At 44.1% G+C, this 19,643-nt stretch overlaps 1 protein-coding gene across 3 annotated transcripts in view; it reads right to left on the minus strand.

Moving 5' to 3' along the window:
• The window catches only part of ADCY2 (adenylate cyclase 2), a 409,046-nt gene that overhangs the window by 289,722 nt on the left and 99,681 nt on the right, over positions 1 to 19,643 (minus strand). For all 3 annotated transcript variants that reach the window (XM_032337793.1, XM_032337794.1, XM_032337795.1), the window contains exon 3: positions 2,683 to 2,844. In XM_032337793.1, the coding sequence (XP_032193684.1) occupies positions 2,683 to 2,844 (162 nt within the window). The remainder of the gene's footprint in view (positions 1 to 2,682; positions 2,845 to 19,643) is intronic.

Here is a 19,643-nt window from a genome sequence, read left to right on the forward strand (position 1 = left end):
GCTATGGATGGATTGCCAATGTTTAGGAAATAAAGGGAAACAAATATTCTTAATACGGATCCATGCTAAATATGCATTCCTTCATGGATGGCTTGGAAGGCAGGGTAATACCGACCATCACCCACAGGAAAACCTCTTCACAGGAAACCAGTCTTTCATTTGTTGTAACTTTGTTTTAAACAATTATACTGCAGAAATATAACCACTTAGTCTACAGTATTCTAATTTAGGCACAAGGTTCATAGACAGAACTCAGTGGGGGTCTGGGTAGTTCGGTCTGTTAAGCATCTGATTCTTCATTTCAGCTCCGGTCATGATCTCAGGGCTGTGAGAGGAAGCCCTGTACTTAGCTCCGTCCTGGTATGAAGCCTGCTTAAGATTCTCTCTCTCCCTCTCCCTCTGCCCCTCCTCCCCCGCTCGGGCTCTCAATCCCTCTCTCTCTCTTTATAAAATAAAATGAAATAAAACAAAACAGAACTCAGGGAAGTGTTCTTCTCACATTAAAAGCCAGTGCTACTTGTAGGCTGTATGTCCTGTACCTGACCACGGTATTAGAGAGCTTTTCCTCATGACTCTGACATTTACCACTGGACCTTCCATTTTAAATCTATCAGCAACTCCTGCCTTTCCTGAATCTCGGAATCACTGTGAAATTACTTCTGAAGCAAAGAAACACTGACATGCCATTGTTCTGCTCCTTTCGTGTTGTTCTTCTATGAAATAATTTGGAATGAAAAACTTGTCTTCTTTCGGCCATTCCAGAATTATCCCATCTCTGGCTGGCCACTGATAAGAATTATTTTCCTTTGTGTGTTTTGAAAAATGAGCAATTAAATATTTAATACTGCATTCTTCCCCAATTTTTTCTAACTAATGGAAGAAATTTAAAATGCCTTTAAAAAAAAAAAAAACTCACTACAGTATGTAATGACCTAGAAAAAAACCAGGGTCTTTACAAAGCACTTATCCCCTCCCCACACTTTTTTTAAACCCCATTTAATCCTCACAGGCATGTATCTTAATCCTCATTTCCCAGAATATTTTTTCTATTGCACCTGCCCCGCAGACACTAGTTATTCATGAAGGGGCAGAAGAGACAAGTACAAGTTCAAGGGATGTCTTCCAGGAGAGCCTAAAACCAGGAAGGTGTCTAAGCCCGGAAAATGTGCTCGAGCGCCCCTGCACCCTCGAGCGAGGGCTTCCCCTGTGATCTTCACCAGCTGGCGGAGCAGCTCACCTGCTCCTGCCTCCCGCAAATACAGACCCAGCCCCAGGCCCGTCACCATGAGAGTGGCAAAGTGAATTTACTAGAGAAAGGAGAAATGGCCCCGCCTTCAAGGATGAGCTTCAAGGGGAGCTCTACCATCCTGCAGACGGCAGCAAAGCCGCAAAGCCGACGCGGGGCTCTTGCAGGAAGGAACACGTTCCCCACCAGCCCCCAGGCACAGCTGCACTGTTTCTTCTCTTCAGAAACCACCACCCTCCGACTTCCATTTCATTTGTTCCTGACCAGTCTCCCTCTGAGTCCCCGAGGCTACAGGCTGCTCTGCTCGGCCGCAGGGAAGGCCACGGGAAATGCACGCAAGGACGCCGCTGGCCTCCCCATCCCAGCCCACCCCTGTACCCCCCACGGTGCTCCGCGTAGAAGTGCGTGACCCGCACTGCAAGGCGCCATCCGGGCCGGGGCGTTCAGGATCCCGCGGAGCCAGCAAAGGGCGTCTCACAAACGCAGGGCTTCCTGAAAGCTGTCTTAGGAGATCCAGGAGAGGAATGTTGAGAAAAGGGATCCCTAGAAAGCTTTCCAACTCAGAGGGATTGTTAGACACCCAAGGATAAGCCTCCAGTTCCACTTCAAGACTCCAAATAAGACATTCCCTCAACTGAACCACAAACCGCGTTCTCAGACCACACCCCGGGCTCACCTGACCCAGGTCTGAAATTCCCCTTCCAATGGCAGGGCTGTTCGTTCACCAATTCTGTCAGCGCCTGCGGCGTTTTTACACCGCGGCTGAGTTTCTTCAATGTCTGAGTCTAATCGAGCAAAATTAAATATACCTGTTCCGGGTGAAAAAAGGGACTCGGGAATAACTTCAAACCAGTGACCCCCGCATACAGATGAGGGTGCAGGTGTCCACAGCAAGAAATCAAATCGCCTTCTAAATGACTTAGACTAATTAGGTACAATGGCTTCTTTGAAATGCCATTTATTAGCAAAGCTAAATTCGCTGTCTTGGCATTTTAAAGACCTTTATCATGCCCATGGACCTGCCAGAAAATTAGGAAATGGAGCAGTCGTTTCTCCTCTGTAAAGAAGGGGTTTCACATAGGAAGGTAGAGAGAAGTGGGGGAGACTTACGAATTTAATTGTGTAAGTTATTTTCACTCTAAAAATAAAAGTGCTAAAATAGTCAGAATAGCTTGTAAGCCTCACAATCACACCACCGGCTCAGCAATCAGCAAAATGGAAGCACCATTCCTCATTTTCACTGACGCTGATTGCTAAGTGCTGGGGCCGCGGATGCATGCGGTGTGGCCGGCTGCCCACGAGAAACACGAGAGTCCACACCAGAAAGCAGAGCGAAAGCCCCTGCCGGGTACGGACAGTCGCACCCTGAACCAGCACACAGCCCCCGGGCACGCAGGGTGGGGTGGTGAGGGCGGGCAGAGGTGAGGCGCACCCACCTGCCAGACCAGGTGCTCCTTGGCCCCCGGGGTCGCAGAGAGGCAGACGCTCAGCACGATGGTGTGGGAGGAGGAGGTGAGCACGCTGGCGATGATGGCATCTCGCATGTTGAAGGGGAGCATGGTGTACACCACGAAGACGATGAAGAGGAAGAATGACACCTATGGGAAAAGAACAGCGAGAGTCACCGAGAGTCCCCATTCCCCGGGGCTTCCCTCTCCTTCCCATTAAAGGCTGCAGCAGACACCGTGAACTATACCCATTTAGAAAGCAGGATGACGATAAAATAAGACAACATGTTAAACCCAAGGGATAACAAGGAAGGACTAACATGGTGATGGAGAAAAACCGTTCTTTTTCAAAATGTGGGGATTTCCAGGTTTGAGACCCAAACTACGGCAGACATTAGGTAACTGCACACTTTCGGGGTCTGGATGCAAGGAGGGTCCTAAACACCCCAGATTTAGTCTCCTCGCTGCAGCACACACGTCTGGATTCCTGAGTTCTGTCTCTAGCTGTTTCCAGAGACCCGTGGAAGATGGGCAGGGGCTGTCCAGGGAAGCTGGGGAAAGTAGAGACCCAGAGGGCATGTAACAAACAAAATGAAACAGCTTAGGGATGGTTCAGCTGTTAGGAAACTGAACAGTTTGACAGTTTCTCAAAAAGTGAAACACACAATTACTATATGACCCAGCGACTCCTTTCTCAAGTCTCTGCCCTAACGAACTGAAATCAGGTGCTCAAACAATGCATGCGCACACATGTTCCTAAGAGCAGTATTCGCAGTAAGTAAAAGGTGTTAACAACACGAATGTCCACCAGTGGAGGAAGGGATAAGCAGCCTGGGGCACACGCAGGCAGGGGAGTAGTCGTCAGCTGGAGAAAGGAAGTACGGATACATGTTTTCACCCAGAGGAACCTCAGAAACATTATGCTAAGTGAATGCAGCTAGGGCAGAAGGCCCCCTACCACAAAGTTGCATTTCTGTGAGCTTTCGAGAATAAATAAATCTACAGAGACAGAAAGCAAAGTGGAGGTTGGCAGAGGCTGTAAAGGAACTGGGAAGTAACTACCGATAGGGCCAGAGTTCCCTCTTGGGTGATGACAAGCTTTCTGGAGCTAGATGCAAGTGTTGGTAGCACACCACCATGAATGTACTAAATGCCACCCAGTACTTTAAAATGGCTAATTTATGTTACCTGAACATCACTGCGATTAAAGAAAAAAATCAATATGAAAACCCAGAGAAAGTTTTGGAATGGAAAGTACAGTGGTTTAGTAGGTCATAAAACAGGCCATTTTCATCACAAAAGCAGCAGAGACGGGAGAACATGGAGAAGGATGAAAAGGTGACAAACCAAGTGGGAAAAGAGCCGAGGTCGGGGGAATAGAAGAGCAGCATCGGGCGAGCTCTGCCGCACGGCTCTTCACTCAAGAAGAGAAGTGAAGGGAAGAGCTCATCCCGCAGTAGAGTGACCCGCGCTTCCCAAGGAACCCCAAATCCTAGCACAGCTGGAGGACTTGGAGACACCATGCCAGGTGTTCTGTGGTGAGCCAAGATATGTGTTCACAAGGAGGACATGGGCTCTGCTCCTGGTGGATCTGAAGAGTGTGAGGTCTGGAAGGACGCCAGGCTCACGCTCATTCCCCCTCTTGCATAGACATGGGGGTCCGCACCATGTATTACAAGAAAAAGCTACAGTCATCATTTCACTGTGCAAGCTCTATGCGTACAACCATCACAGACAAAAGAGCGTATGAAAGATCAGGGGGCATGACCTAAAAGGAAATTTGGATCTCCCAAACATGCTCCTTCCTTTACTCTAGGGGACTCCTCTGCTCATCAGAGGAGCATGTATGGAACTTCTTGGAGGAATCAGTGAGGTCCTGGAGGCGGAGGACGGAGGCAGGATCCTGGATCTCAGGCACTTGACAGCTCGGGGAAGGGACAGTCACGTGGCTCAGCCACTGCTTCACAGATGATGTTGCCTGAGAGAAAGGGTACCCAGCCCCACTCTAGCAAGACAATGGGGTGTGGTCTCCACATCCTCTTCTCTTAGATCCTGCAAGTTCAGGGGTCTCAGAATGACAGCCGAAGAGAATCCCGCCAGGAGTGGGGAAATGCGTCTAGGAATCCTCTCTGGGGAGCCTAGGCTGGGCATGGACCAACCGTTTCACGCCCATCTCCTCCCAATTCAGTCTAGTTGTGAGGGACCTCAGGTCAAAACACACAGGCAAAAGGATCACCATAGCCACACTATTTTTCTGGTAAATATGTATTTTTTAAAAAATTTTACCTCTTTAAAAAGATTATAAAGATGTTTTTTAGTCAAGTCTTGTTATTTAGCATTCTATTTCTATTCTATAGATGGGATGGGAAAAAATTATGTTAGACGGTTTTTGTGCCAAAACACCTAGATAGATGGAAAGAAACTGGGCAGCTCTCGGGAGGAAGTTTTCTGAGGCAGGTGCCAAGCTACATGGGCAGATGGGGGAGGTCCTCTCCCTCCATCTTCCCAAGAAGAGAATATACAGAATGAGTTCTTAGACCCCTAAATCAGATTTAAAAACTGGTAAGAACTAGGACATACATTTATGGGGGTCCTCTGTATACAGGCCCCTTCCCCGCTCTCGGATGCGTGATCTGATCTAGTCTTGACACGAGCTCTAAGAGGGGGCTGTTCACTGCCTCCTGTTCTCTAAAAGTGGTATCGCTGACCCAGAGAAATGGGGAACTTGGCCAATAGTTCCCAAGTAGTCAGTGTCAAAACCCAAACAGGAATCCATGGGTTTAATTCTTCACATGTTCTCAGTAACGAGTTGGCAATATTTCTCTCCCTTGATGGAAATTTCACAAAGCTGAAGGCCTAACAGAAGACACAAGTGCCCACGAACCACTTCTACAAGACTGACATGGAAAGACAGCAAGCATCTTCCCTCCTGCCAAGACAACCACAGAAAGTGCCCCATGTCTTGGCTCCAATACTGGATTCTTTGAGCAAGCAGGACCAGTTATTTTTAAAAGATTTTATTTATTTATTTGACAGAGAGAGAGAACACAAGTAGGCAGAGAGACAGGAAGAGAGGGGGGAAAGCAGGCTCTCCGCTGAGCAGGGAGCCTGATGCGGGGCTTGACCCCAGGACCCTGAGATCATGACCTGAGCCGAAGCAGATGCTTAACCCACTGAGCCACCCAGGCAGCCCAGGACCAATTTTTAATCATCATTACAAAACTACTCACATTTCAAAGATAGGCTCATATTCCCTTTATTTCTGTACATTTAACTTTTGGGTTATGTTTACAGTGTGGGTTTTGGTAAAAAATAACATACAATGAACATTTAGCAAAATTATCAGAGAAGACAGTTACATTAAATACTGGCCCATCAGGAGCTAAAACATGTTTAATTTCTTGAATTATTTCAGGGGTACAGATTCTGGGAAGCAGGGTTTCTCCAACTCAACCCTGTTGACACTGGGGGCTAGACAGTTCTTTGGAATGGACACTGCCCTGTGAGGTGTAGGAGGTGTGGAAACATCTCTAGCCTTTCCCCAATAGACACCATTGGCATCCCCCTCTTCAAAGTTGTGCCAACTGCTGAAAATATCTCCAGACATTGTCACACGTTTCCCAGGGGGTAAGATCACCTTGATTGACAGCCATGAAACTAGAGAAAAAGTTGCTTTTAGGAATGAGAAAAACAACCATTACATTGTCATGGTTTACTGAGAAAAATAAATTGACTCTGGAATCCCTATGAGCCACCAAATATTTTCAATTAAGATACTAATTTCTAGACACAACATTAATGCAAGATCCTCTATCCTTCAAGAGGCATTAAAGGAATATTTTCAGGTATCAGAATTTACAATTACAACAAAGAGTCTCTCTTTTACAACTACACATTTTTCTTCCAATGCAAAACCTGTAGCAGTTCTTTGAAAATTATCATAACTTCTGAACAGCTTAATTTTGGACAGCTCTAAAGCTCTCACATTACTTCAATTAATATACACTTCCGCAGACATTTTGAGCTTTGAAAAGGAAGCACGTGGAGGGCTTATCTGCAGTAACCAAATGGAGAACAGACATTCTGTTTTCCAAATACAGTTGCTCCTGCTAAATGTTCATTTTTAGATGACAAAATGAATTTTTTAAAGGTCAATTAAGCAAGTTGTATTAAATCAAGTTTTGAATTTTAGTGGTAGTATTTCAGGAGCTGAGCTCGGGGCACCTGGGCAGCCCAGAGGCTGGACAGGAAAGAAGAAAGTCAAGTGTGGTTTCAAGTCCCACAGGGGAATAGTCTTCACTTCTTATGATTCCCAGAGGGCTCTACTTATTTATTTTTTTTTAGCCTTCTTTCCAAAGCAACCTCAAATAGGGCCATATGTAAAACCAAAATGGATTTGGCACATCTAAAGAATGTGTGGGTTAAAAGCTCCAAAAAGGCGAATGCAGGCGCTTGGGTTTCCATGTTACCATGGGGACATTCCCATGACTGATTCCCCTTGAAGGTACCTCTGTCCAGGGGCTGAAGAAAGAGGAACCACTGATCTGATGATGGAGACCCTGTCCAGAAACGTGGATTGGCACAGTATCTGAAGCGGCAGTACTCCTCCCAATAAAACCAACTGAAGGGTTTCTCTTAACTTAGCCCACCATTTGCCTTTTGCAAGACCTACACATCTTCCCACCAGTCTACTTGAACCTCAAGCCCATAATTTTTTTCAAAGATTTTTACTTATTTTAGAGACAGAAAGAGCACATATGAGTGCGGGGTGTGGAAGGGACAGAGAGAAGGAGAAAGAATCTCAAGCAGGCTCCCCACTGAGTGAAGAGCCTGATGTGGGACTTGAACTCATGACCTTGAGCTCATGACCTGAGCTGAAATAGAGTCAGACGCCCAGCCAACTGAGCCACCTAGGGGCCCCTGCTCCATAACTTTCAAACAAAAGAAGAGCTTCTATGTTCTTAAACCCACTCCTCTGACAGGCTAAGGCAATTCTACCCATGAGGTCTTCATTCCCCAACAACCCAGGTGCAAAGCTTTATGCATCACCTTTGACAATTCTTCCCATCCACACTCAAAAACAGCGTCTTCTTACTTTAGGACTCCAGCGAACTGCATCTGTTTGTCTGCTCCTCTCCACACTTACTTCCACTGGGCTGGCTCCTTACTTTTCCATATGTTAAGAAATATGCTTCCCTATTTTTCTGTCACTTTTTCTTCTCCCCGTCTCCCAAAAAGGGAACCAGAGTGTATAGCCTTCTTTGTTCTTGCCTACTCTGCCCCATTCTCATTACCAAATATTTCCAACTTTCTTCTTTCTAGAAAGCATTGAGCATTTTCTTCCAAATCAGATGAGGACATCTGACTGGCTTTGCCAAATGCAGTGTGGAAAGAGGTCATAGGTGTCTTATGGGTGGAAATTAGTGCACAACTTATCAAATCCCCCTCCCCCTCTCTGGCAATCATGGAAACATGACACAGGGGATTCTCCCAGACATGGTCTCGTGTGAGAGGTAGATTCCTGCAGCTGACCCACATGGACCTGTGTTCATTTGAATGAGTCATAATCCTTTGTGGCAGTAAGCCCCTAGGACCTCAAGCACAGCTTATGTGGTCCTGACTGATACCAAGCTCGCTTGTTCTCTCTCTCTCTCTCTCTTACGCACGCACACATACGGTTTTACTGATGGATAAATTAGATGCCTTTATATGCATTACATATATGATTTACTTTTTTACCAATGACAAAATATTCCATTAGTAATGGAGGCACCAGATTACTTAGCATTTCCTTACTGGTGATCGTTCAGGGCAAGGCAGGAGCCCCTTATCCAGCCGCGGCAATATTCTCACGGATCTCCCTTTCTGCAACATTCCCCTTTCCCTAATCCAGCCAACACACAGCTGCTAGAATCATGATTCTGAGTGCACAGGTTCAATTAGTTCCTTCCTTGGACAAACATTTCCTCTGGCTTACCCCGTGGCTCAGAACTCTTCTCTTCAAGGGTTCTCACGGTCACAGAATAAAGTCGAAACCGCACAGCCTGGAGGTCAGGACGCTCCCCTGACCGGACTCTCCACGCACACCCACACCCTACCCTGCTCGGGAGCCACGTCTATGAGCCTGGGGTGCATCCCCGGGAGTGTGGGGCCTTCCACTCCACATCTGCCACTCCCCGTTCTCAGGATGTCCTCCTTCCTCTTCTTGGCCTTTTGAAATCTCACCTCTTTCTAGACCCACTTCAGATACAAATTCGTATCATCTCTCCAACAACGTTTTCCAGCTGCCCCCCCATTTCATTCACTCCCAGGTCCTGGCAATAGCCCCCTGTCCTAGGATGTGGCCTCCCGAGGCCGCCTCCCCTATACTGCATCCACTCACTTCTTCTCCATGACCCAGGCTTCATGGTTGTTTCTGGAGTCCTGGAAGAGATGCTTGTTCCTGGGCGCTCTGCCCACAAGCCCCCTGCCTGGCTCCCTCTCTGAAAATATCTGCTCATGGTCAAACTTTGAAGCAATTCTGCTCTTCTAGGGGGCACAAATCAAAACGCAGTGTCAAGACTACACTGTAAGACCAGAATTTAGATCTCAAGCACTTTCCATTTCATGCTCCATTCCCACATGCGGGACAGAGACTAAGCATCTGCAACATCAAATTGTTTAGTTTATGAATCAGAAATATGTCATAAACATGACTTTTTCCCCTTTTTTTAAACAGAAAATTACTGCAAACGTGGAGAAGACTTACTTAAGCAAGGATAGGATAGACAGAAATGGCCCTAACCAGACTCCATGTAACTCTGATCTCTCAGGTCCCTGGTGTGAAGTCTGTGGCTTCACTGTGTGGTTCCCGTTTGTTTCAGAGTTCAATGGCAAACGGAATGTCCCCAGACGTGCCAACAGTAGCTGAAAGATGGAGCGTGTAGTTTTTCCTTCCAAATTGTACCCCAGCTCTAATGTCACCATGAAGCTCTGTTGTCTATTCCAATCTCCCCGAGAAGGCATAAGCAAGCATAATCAGCAAGATAATCAGGATTACTCATGTAAATCACCATGGTTCTGTTGAAAATACATCATCTGAGAAATATCTTCTATTTTTTATGCTAATAATGTTAAGAGAAATAACATTCCAGTGAATGTAAGTATTTTATAATCAGAAGCTAAGCTCCTCAAATCACCCTTCTTTCCAACAAATCTCTGAGACATCAAAAATAGCAGGGTTTAAAGTAGTAGCTCAATTTTCAAAGAAAGATTTCGCTAAAACCAGAGAAATTATACCTTCTTGAATAAAGCATGAATTGTAGTTCCTTTAACATTGTATCTTGGCGTTTCAGAACTAGAACTGCCAAATTTTAGTAAAAATTGCCAAAGGAAAAGAGAGAATTCTTGAATATAGTGATTGAGCATTCTGTAAGTAAATCCTACATTTGAATAAAAATTTTCTTTCTGAATGCTACTTCCATCTCAAAGGATTGCTGGCTTTGAGAACATCTATACCACTTACTAATTAAAAGCATTTACTTTTTTTTTCTGGAAACAACTAGAAAGATATTTAGCCAGAAATATGTTTTAACTTTTTTTAAGTTTTGATTCAAATTCCAGTAGAGTTAACAGATAGGGTAATGTTAGTTTCGGGTGCACAAGGTAGTGACTCGGCACGTCTATCCATCCTCACCGCGACAGGTGCACGCCTTCATCCCCATCACCTGTCTCACCCATCCCGTGTGTTCTCTCTAGTTGAGAATTTGTTCTTGGTTTGCCTCTCTCTCTTTCCTTTTGTTGATTTGTTGATGTGCAAAATGATACTTAGCTTTTCATTGAGATTAGCATTTTCTTATCTTGTTCATTGATCATACTTTCTATAAGGATTACTTTGTCACTGTTACATTTCTTAGTACAAATATCGCAACTGTGTAAACAGTTTTTTCTTTAATTGGGGACTGTCAGTCATACTGATGTTTAGTGAAGCCATCAGTGTACATCCAGCCTTCTATGGCTAAGATTACCTTCTTTCTCAGGTGTGTCTTCCCCTCTTTCTCTCCCAGGTCCCCCCAGTGGGGAGGGGTGTGCACATCTGTATCTATATTTACATGTGTATGTGTATACACATATAGAGAAACATATACACATACACATACACACACATACATGTGTATAATTCCTGTGTAAGTGCCATGTATACGTGCCTGGACAAAACCACTAAAATCCCATCACACCTCAGCTCTTGTATCAGTTAAGAAGCCACCTCTCCCCAGCTCAAAGAGAGAGGATTTTCCACCAGAACAAATCAAGGGAAGGACAGCCTGAGTCTGCTTTGCAAGGAGGTCTAGATGTCTGACCCAGGTAGAATTCAGCCCAGCTCATGTCATGGACGCTTCCAGATGCTTCTGGAACTTTCTCAGATTCCATTCTCTTTTCAATCACTCTGGCTTCAAGCCTCACAAGACTTCACATGGGGCTGCAGATTGAGTCCACTGGCTCAGTTCTAAGATCTTATCCTGAATTTCATGCTTGTGCACCACAGTGGATTACACAAACAGGAGAGCCAAACTGTCATTAGTACTATTTATGGGAAAGCATAACAGAGACTCTGGCTTATCAAAACAGGACTCAAGTATGCAATTCTCAATTACACATATTTGATCTTCCCAACCTCCAACCCTTGTCCTCCTATTCTTTCCCATCCCATTTAATTAACTCTAGTCTCCATACCTAAAAGTTATTCTTACTAGTTTTCTCTTCCTCATTCTCTTGATGCCCAGAAGACATCCTGAATCCACCTGTCCCTTTCCATCTGTGGCTGCAACTCTAGTCCAATTCATATGATCATCTTGGATTCCCGCAACATCATCCTGAATGCCCTCTCTCCCTACACCAGTGTCCCCTAGCATGAGTTTTCCATGCAAAAGTCAAAGTGATTCTTTTACAATTAAGAAATAATTTGCACATAACATTGTGTGAGCTTAAGGTGTACAACATGTAGATGGCATACTTTTACATATAATAATATAGTTATACTTCTGGGTACATAAACACAGGAAAGGAAAACAGGATACTGAAAACCTCCAAGTTCTTTGCAGTATTATTCATAATATCAAGATATAGAAACAATCTAAGTGTCCATCAATGGATGAATGGATAAAGATAAGATGTGTATATATACATACCCCAAAAGTGGAATATTATTCAGCCACGAGAAAGAAAGAAATCCTGCCCTTTGCAAAAACATGAATGGACCATGAAGGCATTATGCAAAATGAGAGAAGTCCAAAAGAGAAGACACTGATGATGTACTTATACATATGACATCACTTAGATGGGGAATCTAAAAAAGCCAAACTTGTACAAACAGTAGGATGGTAGGTAAGATGGTGGTAAATGGGGGAGATCTTTGTCAAAGGGTACAGACTTGCGGTTGGAAGAAGTTCTGGGTATCCAAGGCATGGCAGGCACTGTCACTGAGTAGCAATACTGTATTACAGATATCAAAGTTGCGACAAAATCAGACCTTTAATGTTTGTCCCACAAAACAGGAATGATAATCATGAAACATGATGGAGCTGTTTGGTAACAAGTCATGCAAACCAAAGTGATCTTCTAACATGTCCAAAATGACCATGTCACTCCCCCTCTATGTATATCCTACCATCGGCTTTCTCTAACACTGAAGAAATATGCAAAGTCCCCATCATGTTCCCTTAGTAAGAGTTCCTCATGTCTGGTCTGGCTGGTGCCTCCAATCTTCTATCTCAGCAACTCCATCACCGACATCCACAGTCCCTCCATACTGGCCCTCTCACTGGTCCTTGAACCTCAGGGCCTTTGCACTTTCTGTTCTGCCCCAAGTGTTCTTCCATTACCTTCCCTTGGCTGGCTTTTTCCTGCCGTTTAGGGTTCAAAACTCAAACACTACCTCCCCGGAGAGAATCCGCTGATCCCCTATCTAAAATATACCCCATTCATTCTCTAGCTAATCACCTTGCTTTAAATTCTTCATAACATTATCGGAATTGGAATGCTTACTTTTATGTGTTTCTAATCCTTATTTTTTGTCTTCTCCCATATAAATGTAGACTCCATGGGGACAAAGGCTCTGCATGGATGGTTCCCTACAACAAAGAACAGTACCTGTCCCATAAAAGACCTCAACAAATATTTGCAGAAGGAAGGAATGAAACATTTCAGGTGCAATGACACATGCAATCTGCTCTGTAAGGTGTAAATCAAGGGCGCTCTGCAGACACATGACTCCCACCACCACATGGCAGCATGCAGGATGACCCCCATTTCCATTCCAGCTAACTCAAGCCCTGACTAGTAACAAAGATAACAGGGGAGGACAGCATCACAGCTATAGACTCTTCATTAAAAGACACACAATGCTGTCGATAATTAAAACCATTTTTTAAAATTTAATTTTATTTTTTCAGTGTTCCAAGATTGTTTATGCACCACAGCCAGTGCTCCATGCAATCCGTGCCCTCCTTAATACCCAACGCCAGGCTCACCCATATCCCACCCCGCTCCCCTCCCAAACCCTCAGTTTGCTTCTCAGAGTCCACAGTCTCTCATAGGTCATCTCCCCCTCTGATTCCTCCAATTCACTTTTCCTTTCCTTTTGCTAATGACCTCCACATAATTCCTTATGCTCCACAAATAAGTGAAACCATATGATAATTGACTCTCTCTGCTTGACTTATTTCACTCAGCATAATCTCCTCCAGTCTCATCTATGCTGATACACAAGTTGGGTATTCATCCTTTCTGATGGAGGCATAACACTCCATAGTATATATGAACCACATCATCTTTATCCATTCATCTGTTGAAGGGCATCTTGGCTCTTACTACCATTTAGCGATTGTAGCCATTGCTGCTATGAACATTTGGGTACAGATGGCCCTTCTTTTCACTACATCTGTATCTTTGGGGTAAATACCCAGTAGTGCAATTGCAGAGTCATAGGGAGGCTCTATTTTTAATTTCTTAAGGAATCTCCACAGTTTCCCAAAGTAGCTACACCAACATGCATTCCCACCAACAATTTAAGAGGGTTCCCCTTTCTCCACATCCTCTCCAACACACGTTGTTTCCTGTCTTGTTAATTTTGGCCATTCTAACTGGTGTAAGGTAGTATCTCAATGTGGTTTTGATTTGAATCTCCCTGATGGCTAATGATGATGAACATTTTTTCATGTGTCTGTTAGCTATTTGCATGTCTTATTTGGAGAAGTGTCTGTTCATGTCTTCTGCCCATTTTTTAACATGGGTTTTTTGAGTGTTGAGTTTGAGGAGTTCTTTATAGATCTTGGAGATCAGCCCTTTGTCTGTAGTGTCATTTGTGAATATCTTCTCCCATTCTGTGGGTGACTTCTTTGTTTTGTTGACTATTTCCTTTGCTGTGCAGAAGTTGTTTATCTTAATGAAACCCCAAAACATTTTAGAGCAAGGAATGAAAATTAAACCCACTTCTTAGCATCGGCAGTGTGCTCTGCATTCACTAACCTGTAAGTGTCTGATGTCCCCTGCCTGGGTGTATGCACCATCTTCCCTGTTCCCTCCAGTTCATTACTTGTCTTGGCTGACCTGTCATGCGGTGTCAGAGACTCAGGTCTCTTCTATGCTTCCTGGTATCCCTGGATCAACAATATCCCTGAATTGTCCTTTGCTGGGCAGAGCACAGATGTCTGCTACCCTAAGTGTGGGCCTCACATCTGGGCCCCACTTCACCTGAAAACTCATTAGAAATACACACTCCTGGGCCCTGCCTTGCATTTAGATATGACTCTCTACCGTAGTCCTGTTCCCAGGTGATATGTGTGGGGCCCACATGGATCTGAAGGGCTATCCATGAGTTCAATGGTCGGTCACTCTCCATGGGGTGGTGGTCATTGCAGGGAATTTCCAACACTCCAACCAGATAGATCACGAGATGAAGGAAATATATTCGTCTCTGCCTCTTTCAAGTCTGGTGCTAAGTAGTTACTGAATTCATCAATTAGACAGTGAACTGTGACAAATAATTACTGGTTACTAGACCTTATTTCTTGAGGCCTCCGGACCAATTTGATTTTAAAATAAGGACTAGGTTTAAAAATATATATTTATTTCCAGCATCATTTCTACTAAGTAAGCAAAAAGGACCAGGTCCACAATTACTGACAGCCTGGAGCATGTCCCACACCTTCCTCTGTGTGGTCGTTACCCCATTCTGCCATGTGCTCTCTTGTGTCCCAGGCAAAATCTGAATTATCCAATCGAGTCATCAATTAGTATCTCTTGTTTAATACTGGAAAATCTCAAGTAGAACCCTACCTTTCTTATAATGAAAAAATTCTTAGAAATTCTTGGAAATTAACTTCATACTATTCCCAAAACATCCTTTACGACCATCATTTAGAATAAAACTCAGGACACCTTGAGGACTTGATAATAGAAAAGAGTTTACATTTCCTCTACAGTCACCTTCAGCTAAGACGATTTCCCAAGTATCAACGCCCTCAGTACAGAATATGAAAACATTTCTTTAAATGTTATGTTTTGAAGTGAGAGGCTACATATAATGCTCTTTGATGGAAAGCCTGGGCTGCAGAGAGTACTGATGAAATCATGAATCACCACGTACTGCTCATTCTTCTTCGGAAATGTTATTCAGACTTAGGGAGACTGATGGAATCAGAGGAGAAACAATGACTCTCACTGTGCCTTTTTTCATTTAAAATAAGTAGGAGGTAGAGCATAAATTTTAAAAAGCTTGGGAAAAAAAAAAGAATAGTAGGATGTAAAAACCTGATATCCTAAGGGAACAAAGGCAGCTTGTTCTCTCCCTAGCCCTCTGTCTGTTCTGAGCCCTGAGCAGTACTTAGTGGTGGGTAGTGACTGATGTGGTTTCCTTCCCTCGGTCCCTTCTTTTCCTCCTGACTCCCTGTTTGGTTTTGGGTCCTCACCTACCTATGTGTGTCATCTCCCTTTCTTCACTCATCATTCATATGCATGTATCCCCCAGGAGTTACTTTCACTGTACAAGGTAATTTATTACCTATTATGGAGAAGACACAGACAAGCCCTGTTCTTAAGACACTGAAATTACTTGGATCGAAGGCCAGTTCTCAAACGTGCTCATTTATTTCCCATACCTCCTTCCCTGCTCTCCTCATAGTCACATGATGACGGCAGAGTCCGTCTGCAAGTCTGGTATGTTTAGAGTTAAAAATCGGAAAACTTTCCACCAGTAATTATCCAAATACTATGTCTGAATGTGGGCTACTCTCTGCATTGTGAAAGTGTCTCTTGGGCCTGAAAAAATAGTATCGTGTTCCCCCTTCCTTTCCTGTTTCCCAGAGCATCTATCACATTCTGTAAAGACTTGTTGTTGGATAGGGATTTCTTGGCCAAGACAAAAATGAGAACACAAAGCATTCCTAATGTCCCTCACTTAGGCACAGTCTCCTAATGTGACAGAAAGAGTACAATATGGTTATCTACCTGCAATTCTTCCTTGTCTCTAGCTCTCGCCATAGAGAAGAGCAGGTGGAGATACCTCCCTAGCTTACTCACTTTGAACATGGCCAGGTGACTTTCTTCGAGCAATGGAGTATAGGCTGACAGCAAACCAGTTCAGAACTGAGGCTTTAAGAGGCCTCAATTTACATTTCTGCCAGCCTCCTTGGAGTTCTGGTCTTCCACAATGAGATGGCCACGGTCCAGAAAAACACTTGTCTTTCAAACAGGTCTGACCGAAGACACGCGTAGCAGACCTGGACGGAACCCACAGTCTACAGTCTACCTACCTGTTTAGTCCAGGAGGGTTGTGAGACCAGACAAATTCAGCAACCGGCAGACTGATGAGTGTGACACAGGAAATATGTCATTACTCCAGAAGCCCCTTGGATCTATGGCTTGCTTGCTATTCATCATTCAGAGCGGAAACCCAAGTAAGGTAAAAATTCATATCAGAAATGATTTGCTACTGTAATGAAGACCTAAAATATAGGTCATTTCCTTTGGGACTCCTGGAAGTTGTTGCAGGCTCCAGCAGAATGTTAACTCACAGCAATATAATTGGTAAGTATCACTTCTAAGACAATTACCAGAATGTCCAGGCTTCCCAACGTCTACAAATTGCATGACAAGGTCTTTAGAAACACCAGAAGAAATGGGAAAGAGTGGGTGTGTTGCCAGAAATGTCCCTGAGTATATAGAAAGAACATTATCTAACCTAAAACTGACATTTTATCTAGCTCAATACCCATTACAAACAAGATTTACTGGCAAGTATTTTCTTATTTTACAACTGGAAAAATCAAGGTGCTGAAGGGCTAAGTATTTTGCCAAAGTCCTAAGACAGCATAAAAACAGCCATAATCGTCTGCTATAGCTTAAAAAAAAAAAAAAAAAAAAAAAAAAGAGTAACAACATTATTTTGCCATAATCCTTGAAGGTTAACAAAGCAGGTGAGCGCCCCCTCAGTGCATGGGGCTCCATGTTATTCAAAATAAAAAGAACCTTGAGAATCCATCTGTCTTATCCAAACAGCTTGTTTCAACACCAGGAGCCCTTTTTCTTAAAAATGATTTTTCTCATCAAATGCAAAGGAAAAAAAAAGAGCAAGTTCATTTGGAAGCAATCATGCAAAATAATGTTTATTATTTATTAGACTACGTCTACTTATTTTCTCTACTCACATGATTAGGAGAAAATAAAGTACTCTTTGATGATTTTCTTAAATTATTTTTTTCTGAAGGTGATAAACAGCTTTCTCCTTTCTGAACTCAGACTTTCACAAGTGACTCCATGGACATTTTCACGTCTCAGTGGCCCCGGTTTGGAGGGGACCCGAATGGTCAACCCCACGCATTGACTGCATGGATGCAGTCATGAACAGTGCATCCCAGATTTAAGTTTCCTGCTGCGGCTGGAGTAACTTCACTCTCATTGCCATTCAGATTTAAATTACACCGTATACTGCAATTAAATTAGCATGTACTATGTGGTCATGTTCAAAGACAAACTGTTACAACCTGGGGTAGCCAGTGCTTATCAAACAGACAGCAACACTCAGGGATAACTTAAATAAGATACCCCAACAACTCCAAAACAGAGTTAATCAATCAAATACAACAGCACTGGCTCCTTCTAAACCAGTAGTTTGGGCAAACATAACCACAGACTGAATTTGTGATTATCTTTTTCCTTCTGTTCTTCTACTCTTTCCTCCATCCCCAAAGGAAGCAGGAAAAGTGGATCTTCATTATTTGTGTTCCCAGCAGTTGGCATGTATGTTCTTAACCTTGAAATCCCTGGCACATATATAAAGACACCTACAAATACCCTGGCATACTTAATGTGTATGAAGGAGCTATGTTTCTCAGGGTACGTAACCGTGTTTTATTTTGTTTTATTTACTTTTCTTTTGCCATTCCTCCAGTTTTTTAGACACTTAATATTGAGAGCCTGATACCTTACGAGGTAGCCTCTACGGCTCGTGGACTGCGCCACAAGCAAGTACTACCTTATTTCTATTTATGGAAAAGGGACTATTGAACAGAGGAAGCTGAAAATGAGTATCGGCACCTCAGGAACAGGTAGGCTGTGGAAGAAACGGTGTCCTGGAAAATCACTTGGACTATCATCTCAGAAGTACAGAAGAAAAAAAAAACACACACACACACAAAACAAAAATCTACAAAGTAAGGTCCTTATAAAAAAAAAAAGTAAATGTTATATAAAAGTGCTTTTATTTATGTTCACTGTTTTGGTCTTGATGAATATTCATGCCTCCAGTCTTTTGAAACATTTTATTTATTTAATCTGAAAGGCCAGTGGCTCTGACGAGAAAAACTCAGGCAAGGAAACTAGTGAATTATTCATCTAAAAACCAACACGGTCTGGGGACTCCGCTGTATACTCGCATCGTCAACACCGGCCAAAATGAACCCCAGGGGAGCGGCGTGTGTCCCACGGGCCCGAGATCCACAAAGACCCGGCAAGTCCTAAATGCCTTTGTTCGCTTTTCTCTCCTTCTGAAAGGGGAAAGTCTCGACGGAAGAGCGCATGTCCCTGAGCTGCAGAAATGAACTATTTCAGTGTTTGCGTTGGCTCAGCGGGGCGTCCGGTTCCTGCGTTACACAACTTCCCTCCGCAGCCCCGCACGCGGCCCGCAGCCCCGCGGTCACCCGGGCTCCTCCAGCCCCGCGCGGTACCGCGCCAACAGCTCTCTCCCATGTCCGTGGGGCACTGGGGCTTGCCAAGGATGTGGTCCGGCTAAGTGTTACATTAAAGCCTCGGGATTATGAAGTCTGGGGCTTAGGTCACCCTTTCATGATATGTACCATGTTATTTAAAGGAACACGATTCCATCTCCAGTATCGTAAAAACCAGTAGCAACGTACATACACATCTTACCAGGCTCTGCATTCCTCTGTAGTCCCCCCCAAAGATAGGCAAGTCTTGCATTTTTTTCTGATGTACACTGATTATTCCCGAAGTGATCACTGCACTGTGACCACCCATATTAATAAGGATACGGCATTCCTGTCCACATAGGCTGTATATTCTAGAGAGCCAGGAGAAGTGAACAAAAATGGGCAAGTTCCTACTCTGGAAGTTTCCACAGTTCGATGTCTATGTTAAAAGGGTCACAATAGGTTTAACTTCAAGAAGTATCTGCTTCTTGAGTCTGTAACATTTCATCTTTGAGTTTCGTGTTTGGGCCCGTTTAGATGTGTTTTCCTGGTGCTGATGCATGACTGACTTCAACTCTGTCGTGTCACGATTGGGTTCCTTGAACCCACAGACGCAGGTCCCGCACACCTGGAATAACATAGGGATGCAGCGAGGTGAGGGGCCCCGAGTCACCATGCCCAGGCCCGTCGTGCCTCCAGAAGCTTCCCAAGGGTGGCTGTCAGCCCCAGAAGCTGAGGGAACTGAGGCAGAGCTCCACACAGAAG

This window comes from Mustela erminea, chromosome 3, assembly GCF_009829155.1.
Source record: "Mustela erminea isolate mMusErm1 chromosome 3, mMusErm1.Pri, whole genome shotgun sequence".
NCBI classification, from domain to species: domain Eukaryota; kingdom Metazoa; phylum Chordata; class Mammalia; order Carnivora; family Mustelidae; genus Mustela; species Mustela erminea.